The sequence below is a fragment of the Bidens hawaiensis genome, unplaced genomic scaffold, assembly GCF_021521415.1.
Source record: "Bidens hawaiensis isolate Kalapana, Puna unplaced genomic scaffold, B.hawaiensis_p1.1 tig00053904_1, whole genome shotgun sequence".
Lineage (NCBI taxonomy): Eukaryota > Viridiplantae > Streptophyta > Magnoliopsida > Asterales > Asteraceae > Bidens > Bidens hawaiensis.
This window is the reverse complement of record NW_027499693.1, coordinates 1-10,495: the sequence shown is the minus strand read 5'-3', so window position 1 is coordinate 10,495 and position 10,495 is coordinate 1. Positions and strand designations below refer to the sequence as shown.

Sequence of the window (10,495 nt, the reverse complement as noted above, 5' to 3'; positions counted from 1 at the left end):
CTACGCGCCAAACTTCAAGGTTGGGAATCCTCCTAATATCCCATATGGCTACGCGCCAAGGTTGGGAATCTTCCTAATATCCCATATGGCTACGCGCCAAGGTTGGGAATCCTCCTAATATCCCATGTGGCTACGCGCCAAGGTTGGGAATCCTCCTAATATCCCATATGGCTACGCGCCAAACTTCAAGGTTGGGAATCCTCCTAATATCCCATATGGCTACGCGCCAAACTTCAAGGTTGGGAATCCTCCTAATATCCCATATGGCTACGCGCCAAGGTTGGGAATCCTCCTAATATCCCATATGGCTACGCGCCAAACTTCAAGGTTGGGAATCCTCCTAATATCCCATATGGCTACGCGCCAAGCTTCAAGGTTGGGAATCCTCCTAATATCCCATATGGCTACGCGCCAAACTTCAAGGTTGGGAATCCCCCTAATATCCCATATGGCTACGCGCCAAACTGCAAGGTTGGGAATCCTCCTAAGATCCCATATGGCTACACGCCAAACTTAGGGGTTGGGAATCCTCATACCATATGTTCACGCATCATATATGCTCACGCATATTACACATGCTTACGCATCACATGCTTACGCATCACATGCTCGCACATGTCACAGTCTACACGCACGCGCACGCAACATCTGCGCGTGGCGCATAACACAAAACCAAAGTCTACGCGCACGTGCATGCAACATCTGCACGTGGCGCGTGACATAAAGTAGCCTTTATTATTCACAGCTCATAAGACGCCTAGCGCGCAAGCTGTTATTATTCTTACGGTCCGTAAGTCGCCTCACGCGCAGGCCTTTATTATTCACAGCTCATAAGACGCCTCGCGCGCAAGCTGTTATTAATCTTACAGCCCGTAAGTCGCCTCACGCGCTGGCTTTATTATTCACACAGCTCATAAGACGCCTCGCGCGCAAGCTGTTGTTATTCTTACAGCCCGTAAGTCGCCTCACGCGCAGGCCTTTATTATTCACAGCTCATAAGATGCCTAGCGCGCAAGCTGTTATTATTCTTACAGCCCGTAAGTCGCCTCACGCGCTGGCTTTATTATTCACAGCTCATAAGACGCCTCGCGCGCAAGCTGTTATTATTCTTACAGCCCGTAAGTCGCCTCATGCGCTGGCTTTATTATTCACAGCTCATAAGACGCCTCGCGCGCAAGCTGTTATTATTCTTACAGCCCGTAAGTCGCCTCACGCGCTGGCTTTATTATTCACACAGCTCATAAGACGCCTCGCGCGCAAGCTGTTATTATTCTTACGGTCCGTAAGTCGCCTCACGCGCAGGCCTTTATTATTCACAGCTCATAAGACGCCTCGCGCGCAAGCTGTTATTAATCTTACAGCCCGTAAGTCGCCTCACGCGCTGGCTTTATTATTCACACAGCTCATAAGACGCCTCGCGCTCAAGCTGTTGTTATTCTTACAGCCCGTAAGTCGCCTCACGCGCAGGCCTTTATTATTCACAGCTCATAAGACGCCTAGCGCGCAAGCTGTTATTATTCTTACAGCCCGTAAGTCGCCTCACGCGCTGGCTTTATTATTCACAGCTCATAAGACGCCTCGCGCGCAAGCTGTTATTATTCTTACAGCCCGTAAGTCGCCTCACGCGCTGGCTTTATTATTCACACAGCTCATAAGACTCCTCGCGCGCAAGCTGTTATTATTCTTACGGTCCGTAAGTCGCCTCACGCGCAGGCCTTTACTATGCACAGCTCATAAGACGCCTCGCGCGCAAGCTGTTATTATTCTTACAGCCCGTAAGTCGCCTCACGCGCTGGCTTTATTATTCACACAGCTCATAAGACGCCTCGCGCGCAAGCTGTTATTATTCTTATGGCCCGTAAGTCGCCTCACGCGCAGGCCTTTATTATTCACAGCTCATAAGACGCCTCGCGCGCAGGCATTATTATTCTCAAAGCTCGTAAGACGCCTCTCGCGCGCAGGCTTTATTATTCTTAGCTCGTAAGTCGCCACTCGCGCAGGCTCTATTATTATAGCTCGTAAGTCGCCTTGCGCGCCAGCTTCATTATTCTACAAGCTCGTAAGCCGCCTCACGCGCCAGCTTCATTATTCTACAAGCTCGTAAGTCGCCTTGCGCGCCAGCTTCATTATTCTACAAGCTCGTAAGTCGCCTCGCGCGCCAGCTTCTTTATTATTTTACAGCTTGTAAGCCGCCTCACGCGCCAGCTTCATTATTCTACAAGCTCGTAAGTCGCCTCGCGCGCCAGCTTCTTTATTATTACAGCTCGTAAGTCACGTCGCGCGCCAGCTTCTTTATTATTACAGCTCGTAAGTCGCCATGCGCGCAGGCTCTCATTATTCTACAGGCTCGTAAGTCGCCGCACGCGCCAGTTTTATTACTTTCACAGCTCGTAAGTCGCCTCACGCGCCAGCTCAATTATTATTCTTATAGCTCATAAGACGCCTCTCGCGCGCAAGCTTTATTACTTTCACAGCTCGTAAGTCGCCTCACGCGCCAGCTCAATTATTATTTTCAAAGCTCATAAGACGCCTCTCGCGCGCAAGCTTTATTACTTTCACAGCTCGTAAGTCGCCTCACGCGCCAGCTCAATTATTATTCTCAAAGCTCATAAGACGCCTCTCGCGCGCAGGCTTTTATTATTCTTAGCTCGTATGACGCCTCACGCGCAAGCTTTATTATGCTACAGCTCGTAAGACGCCTCTCGCGCGCAGGCATTATTATTATTTAGCTCGTAAGTCGCTTCTCGCGCCGGCTTCATTATTATTATAACTCGTAAGTCGCTTCTCGCGCCAGCTCCATTATTATTATAGCTCGTAAGTCGCCTCACGCGCGAGCTTCATTATTATTATAGCTCGTAAGTCGCCTCGCGCGCAGGCTTTTATTACAACATGTCACCATCATGAAGAAAGCCTCTCAAAACTCAGACAATAAAGACAAGGCCAAAGAAAAGGGGAAAAAACCGCCTCACACCTTATAAAGTCCAGCGCTCCACCTAGACGCTTGCACGCCCAGGAGCAACACTGGACTTGGGGGGGCTTGTAGGGGTATGGTACTAAAACCCGGTTCTACTACCCTAAATCTATTATGTTTGGCCTATTTTATCGCATGGACTAATACAATGTTATTGGGCCGAGGGGTTTTGTGGAGGTAACCCTAACTGGGCTAGGCACATTAGAGTACCATGATGGTGGCCATGAGACTCTATATAAGGAGGTCTCCACCTCCTTATCATGGGTCATGCTCAATAAGAGCCACCACCACTTTTTGTGTCTGTGAACAAGAAATCCTCAGGATATCTTAGCAGTCGCCTCCACACCCCCGAAACCATTGCAGGTCACAGGCGCAGCCGCTGAAGAAGAAGATCAAGACGTGGTTCGTTCATCTCGAAAATCCGTGGAAACATCGTCATGGATCAGGTAAGATTCATTTCGTGCTTCGACATATATATATATATATATATATTACATTTTTAAACAAAAAAGGGTAATTATGAACTCATCATTTATTAAGACTATAACACACCTAAATAGCATCAGGTAAATATAATTCAACATTTATCTCGGTCACTAAGGACCTTTTTTTGGAACCATATAATTTCGTTCTTGGTAAATCAAGAATGTACAAAAATTCTTGATCTAACACTACAAGTTAAAAAAGGCAGCATAAAATATTACCCTAGAATGTTTTCAGGCGGTCCAAATTTAGCAGCCTCAGCCAAACTAACTGCATAAAGCAATGCCAAAATTGGCAACCAAATTGTTTGATTTTTGAATCTTTCTATATAGCATCATCTTCAAGTTGGATGCCTTCAACCTTTAGGTTGTAGTTTCCGATATCTTGTTGCACTTCTTGAATTCTTCTAACAGATGCACCAACAGAGTCTCTGCAGTCCCTGATTTTAATAAGCTCGAGCGTTGGTATGTCCCCAATTTCAAGGGGGATCTCTTCAAGATCACTGCAGCTGAACATTTCTAATTGTTTGAGGCACGGGAAGCTTGGACTATAGACCTCCCACTGTTTGATATTTAACAACTCAAGTCTCAAGAATTTTAGCTGTGAAAACTCCTGTTCATCTGTATTCCAACACTCTCCCTCAAAGGCCTTGTATTTTAGTTTTAGAACCTGGAGATTGGGTAACGACTGAATGATTGACATTTTACTCCATGTTAGACCACAATATTTTAGTGAGTCTTTTCAATGTGGCTGGGTAGACTATATTAATGTGATTCTTTACATGGCCAGAACCCCACAAACATAGCTTTTCAAGGCTGGTGAATGATTTGAAGTCATTTGGCTCATCACTTTCAATTTGGCATTTAAGTTTAGTAACGTAGGGAAAATACTTTCGAAATATAAGTGTCGTGTTTGTCACCACACCTGTAATAGTTTGCAAATTCATTGGTTTTACAATGGAAGGAAGAGAGAGAAAAAGATTGCTCGACAAATGCCTTAGATTCACCAAATCTGATATGTTACTCGGTAAAAGAACTCTGTCAGAATCTGTATAATAAAAGAGGGTTTGAAGGTTCCATAATTTGCATATTGAAGATGGAAAATCTCCACATGAATACCAAATTGCAAGATACCTCAAGTGAACTAGCAATTCCATGTTGTAAGGAAAATGCATTACTTCACACTTTAGTAGATCTAACACCCTAAGTAGCACAAAGGGATGCATATACTTTGCAAAGTCATAACTAATGAAACTTAAATGCCTGAGACACAAAATTGATTGAAGGTTTTGGGTGGATGGAGGAATTAAATCTGGATCATAGGCACTAATGAATTTACGGACCAGTTTATATGGTGTGGTAATGATATTAGAGGACCCTGTTGTTTGAAGGATGAATCGTTCTTCCCTGGCTTTTTTCAGGCATAGCTCCATAACAAGATCATGCACTTTACAAGCTTTGACACCACCATTTGACTTCCTGCTATCTACAATTACAAGATTTCTGTCAATTAGATCCACCAGGTAGCCCTCTGCAATATCTTCTAAGCTTTTATTTCCATCTTCTTGAATAAACCCCTCAGCCTCCCATAACCAGATCAATCTTTTTACTTGAATCTGGTAGTCTTCTGGGAAGCCACCAAGATAAAGAAAGCACTCTCTTAAGTGAAGAGGAAGATGATTGTAACTTAAAACTAATGTTTCCATGCATCCATTATCCTCACCAACAATGTACAAGCCCGTCTTATCAGCAATTTCCATCCACAAGTTCCTACTCCATGCATTTTTAGCTAGAACACCAGCGATGACAACTATGACAAGTGGTACTCCTTTACAATTTTCTACTATTTGTATTCCAGGTTTAATTGACCATTGAGGACACTCATTTCCTTGGAACACCTTTTCACACAACAGCTTCCAACTTGTTTCTTTGCTCAGATATCCCAAGTGATGAATGAGTCCATCTGAATTTGCATGCTTAGCAACTTCAGTGAGACGGGTGGTGAGCAGTATTCGACTTCCATTGTTGTCATGGGGAAAAAATAATTTGAGATCAGCCCATGCTTCTATATCCCAGATATCATCAATCACAACAAAATATCTCCTACCCATTAGGCTTTTGTGTACCATGTAAGGGGTAATCAGAGAAGAACAAGAGAGATATTGGGGCAATTTTCTGGTTTATATTAAAACTTCAAAAGCAACGAATTATAAGGAATTGAAAGTATTGTGAATGAAAAGTGATAATAAAAACAAACTAGCCTATCACTTAAATAAGAAAAAAAACAAACTGAAAAGATAAAGCATTCTCCATTTACTCTTTCAAAACTTCCCACTACTTCTCCCACTTTCTCGTTCAACTTGTTTCCCAAGTCAACATTAATTTAACATTTTCCCTCCTAATGTTGACCTGGACCTTCATCCTCATCCATACCCAGCAAAGCTCTCATTTCACAAAACTTGACCCGACCCAATGCCTTGGTCAGTATGTCAGCCTTCTGCAAATTCCCACTCACATGTTCCACGTGTACCTACCCTCGTTCTACACATTCGCGTATGTAATGGTACTTTGTGTCAATATGTTTACTACGCCCGTGGAAAACCGGGTTTTTCATAAGAGTGATGGCCGACTCGTTATCAACCAACAGTTTTACCATTTCAGGTTCATTGCCCTTTAAATCACCGACCAAATTTCTTAACCAAATAGCTTGACACTCTGCAGAAGTGGCAGCCATGAATTCTGCCTTACAAGAAGATAAGGCTACAGTTTGTTGTTTCTGAGATGACCAAGTTATTAGATTACCTGAGTAGTAGAACACCATACCACTTGTGCTTCTTCGATCATCCAAATCTGTTCCATGGCTACTGTCACAATAGCCCACAAGTTTTCCATCTCCACCCCTTTTATATTTCAGCCCGTAATTAATGGTACCTTTCACGTACCTCAGAATTAGTTTAACAGCTGCAAAATGGCTTTCCTTTGGCTTCTCCATGTACCTACTGACTGCTCCAACCGGGAACCCGAGATCTGGCCTGGTGTGGATCAGATAACGAAGGCTACCAATGAGGCTCCTGTATTCAGTTGGGTTCACATCTTTCCCATCTTCATCTTTCGCCAAATTTATCTTGTACTCCATTGGCATTTTTGCCGGATTACAACCCCACATACCAGCCATATGCAGGATCCTTTTGGCATAACCCAACTGTTTTATCGAAATGCCATCCTCATTCTGATCTACTTCAATACCTAGGTAGTAAGACAATCTACCCAAGTCATTCATATCAACACCGTCTTCATTTTCTTCTTGAAATCATTGATCTTCTTCTCATCCGTCCCGGTTACAATTAAATCGTCTACATAAACACCTACAATGAGAGTAAACGAGTTTTACAGTTCATAAACTGCCGGTTCTTGAGCACACCTATTAAAACCCATTTCTTTCAATACTTCATCCAACCTAGCATTCCAAGCTCTCGGCGCCTGTCGGAGCCCGTACAATGCCTTGTTCAACTTATACACCATATTTTCTTTCTTCTTGATCACAAACCCATCCGGTTGTGTCACATAAACTTCCTCCTTAAGAACACCATTTAAGAAGGCCGATTTGACATCTAGATGATGAACAAACCAACCCTCTTTTGCTGCCATAGCCAACAATAACTGGATCGTTTCCATTCGGGCCACCGGTGAGTATACCTCATCAAAATCGATTCCTTTCTTTTGCACATAACCCTTTGCAACTAACCGAGCCTTGTGCTTGAGCACCTTACCCTCTGCATCTTTTTTCAGCTTGAAAACCCATTTTAGCCCAATTGCCTTGTGACCAATTGGCAATTCGACTAAGGACCAGGTCTCGTTTTTGTCGATTGAATTCAACTCAGTCTTCATGGCATCCAACCATTTCTGGTTTTCAGCGGCTTCTTTATACATGGTTGGTTCACCATCAACCAACAACAATTGAACGAGATTGTCCTCCATAGGTTCGGTTTCTTCATATAAATCATTCAACGATCGAAACCCCTGAAGCGGTGTATGATCATAGGATGATCGATCCACTGAGATGGTGTTGTTAGGGTTTAATTTTGAACCAAACGAGCTTCCCTGATCTACAGAACTGATTGGTGAAGGTGTGATGTTGTCCACAGGAGTGAACGAGTTACCGTCATTATTGTTGCTGGTTTGTTCAGTTTGACCTAAGTCAGCAGATGCTTCACGAATTTGTATGTTGACCCAGTTTGGGCTTGACCCACTTTGCTTGTTTTGGACACCACTCCAGGCCCAAATTCCTTTTTCATCAAACTTAACATCACGAGCAATAACAATCTTTTGGTTTCTAGGGTTAAATAATCGATACGCCTTACTTCCTTTTTCAACTCCCAAATATACCATTGCGGTACTTCTGTCATCTAGCTTCGTGATATGACCTGAGGGCCTTTTCGCATACGCAATACAACCAAACACTTTTAAGTGATCAAGTGTTGGTTTTCTACCTTTCCATCCTTCATATGGCGTCATGCTTTTCACCGATTTTGTAAACATTCGGTTAAGGAGATAAACAGCATGTCGCACCGCTTCTCCCCATAATACCTCCGGCATCTTCATCGCCTTCAGTAGTGACCTGGTTACCCCGAGGATAGTACGATACGGCGCTCCACAACACCGTTCTGTTGTGGGGTATACAGTGCCGTTAATTGCCTTCGAATACCCTCCTGTTGGCAAAATTGGTTAAACTGATGTGAGGTGAACTCACCTCCTCGATCAGTTCTGAGCATTTTTACTTTGTGTGTGCTTTCATTTTCGACCTCTACCTTGAATTGCTTGAACACCGACAAAGCTTCATCCTTTGTTTTTATCATATAAACCCACATGTATCGACAATAATCATCAACAATTAACATGAAGTATCGGTTACCTCCTAAAGTTTGTGGTGATATTGGCCCTCGTAAATCAACATGGACAAGTTCGAGTGGCTTATCGGCTCGCCACTCAGCTTCATACGGGAATGGATCCCGTGTCTGTTTTGCCACCAAACATCCCTCACAAACTTGAGCAGGATGTGAAACCTTTGGTACCCCTTTTACCAAACCCCTTTTGACCATTATCTCCATATCACGAAAATTTACATGCCCCATTCTAGCATGCCAAAGCCAAGCATCATCATCAATTTTAGCTTCTAGGCATATCGGGCGTGTTGTCTTTAACCCGATCTTATACAACCTGTTTTTCGAACGTTCCACCTTCATTAATAGCTTCCCGAACTCGTTGTAAACCTTTAGAAATTCGTTCTTCATTCCAACTTCATATCCCTCTTCCGTCATTTGTCCCAAGCTCAAGATATTGCTTCTTAAAGCCGGGATAAAATAAACATCCGGAATCAAAAGTTGGTCACTGTTTTTGCATTCAAACAAGATCTTACCCTTGCCTTCGATCTGAACCTTTGACCCATCTCCAAAACTGACTTGACCCGTAAACCTTATCGTCCAATTCCGAAAAGAAATCTTTGACCCCGTCATATGATTGCTGGCACCATTGTCGAGGTACCACATATCACAGTTTACTTTGGTCTGGTCTTCATGTGTGCATGGAAATACCTTTTCTTCATTGAGTAGTACCAATTTTGATACTTGTTCGCCACAGATGCTAAACATAAGGGTTTTTTCATCTTCTTCTTCATGAACCAAATTTGCTTCATTCTTTTTTCATTCCCTTCTGGACACTCAGAAGCATAGTGTCCCAATTGCTCACATTTGAAACACTTGACATGCTTCTTATCTCTCCCCTTTCTGTTTTGATTTTCCTGGTGAAAACCGTCACCCCAGCGTCCACCTCTACCACGACTCGAACCTCTGCCCCGTGACCCATTTCGACCACCTCGATCTTGGTACGAACCTCGGCCTCTTCCTCTATGCTGGAAACCTCTCCCGGTTCCCCGTTGACTTTGTTGTCCATCACTACGGGTGAATAACAAGGTGTTATCACCGGTTACATTTCTTTTCCGTTGGTTCAAACGATCTTCATACGCCTTCAATCTCCCGATTGCTTCCTTGAACAACATTGAATCGATATCCGAACACTGTTCTATGGATGCAACTAATTTAAAATACTTCTCTGGAACCGAATCAAACAACTTTCTAACCAACACATCCTCTTCAAGAGTCTCCCCAAGGCTACTGTACCTTGAGATCATCCCACTCAACTTCCCGGCGAACGCATCGATACTTTCGTTGTCCATCATCTTTAACGAATTAAACTCCCTCTTGAGAGTGTGTAAACGTGCTCTCTGCACTCTTTTGGCACCCAAGTACCGGGTTTTTAGCGAGTCCCATATTTCCTTTACTGTCTTTTTCTTTGCCACTTGCAACAAGACATCCTCCGGGATTGCTTGAAAGATGAAGGCACGGGCAGTCTTGTCCTTCTTCTCATCTCCTACTGCACCAGGCTGCGGCTCAACGGATTCCCATAGGCCTTGGGCATCCATCACAGCCTCCATCTTGATTGCCCATGTGGTGTAATTAGTCACTGTTAGGGTCGGGATTTGGAGAGAAACAGAACTGGTTTCTTTTGGGGGTGATGAGGTTGTAGTGATGGTTGTCATGTTGTTAAATTAGCGATACTTGCGCATATACTAACCTTGAAAGCTCTGATACCAAATGTAAGGGGTAATTAGAGAAGAACAAGAGAGATATTGGGGCAATTTTCCGGTTTATATTAAAAATTTAAAAGCAATGAATTACAAGGAATTGAAGGTATTGTAAATGAAAAGTGATAATAAAAACAAACTAGCCTATCACTTAAATAAGAAAAAAAAACAAACTGAAAAGATAAAGCATGAACTCAATGTTCTCCATTTACTCTTTCAAAACTTCCCACTACTTCTCCCTCTTTCTCGTTCAACTTGTTTCCCAAGTCAACATTAATTTAACATACCAATTCACGGAGTCGAGAGTCACTGGCGTTTTCAAGGCCTAATTGAGCACGAATGGATTCTACAATTTGGATCAACATTGCCCTCTTATCATATGCTTGAGACACAGTGACCCAT

The 10,495-nt window shown here is 43.3% G+C and overlaps 2 protein-coding genes and 1 pseudogene across 2 annotated transcripts; all 3 read right to left on the bottom strand.

The window, feature by feature from the left end:
* Window positions 1–4,157: 4,157 nt before the first annotated feature.
* On the bottom strand, window positions 4,158–5,564 carry LOC143600300 (putative late blight resistance protein homolog R1B-16). The gene has a single exon (XM_077078028.1). It carries the CDS (start codon window positions 5,562–5,564, stop codon window positions 4,158–4,160), a length of 1,407 nt encoding a protein of 468 aa, XP_076934143.1.
* Window positions 5,565–5,983: 419 nt separating this feature from the next.
* Window positions 5,984–6,595, bottom strand: LOC143600299 (secreted RxLR effector protein 161 pseudogene; annotated as a pseudogene).
* Window positions 6,596–9,007: 2,412 nt separating this feature from the next.
* On the bottom strand, window positions 9,008–10,048 carry LOC143600298 (uncharacterized). The gene has a single exon (XM_077078027.1). It carries the CDS (start codon window positions 10,046–10,048, stop codon window positions 9,008–9,010), a length of 1,041 nt encoding a protein of 346 aa, XP_076934142.1.
* Window positions 10,049–10,495: the final 447 nt, after the last annotated feature.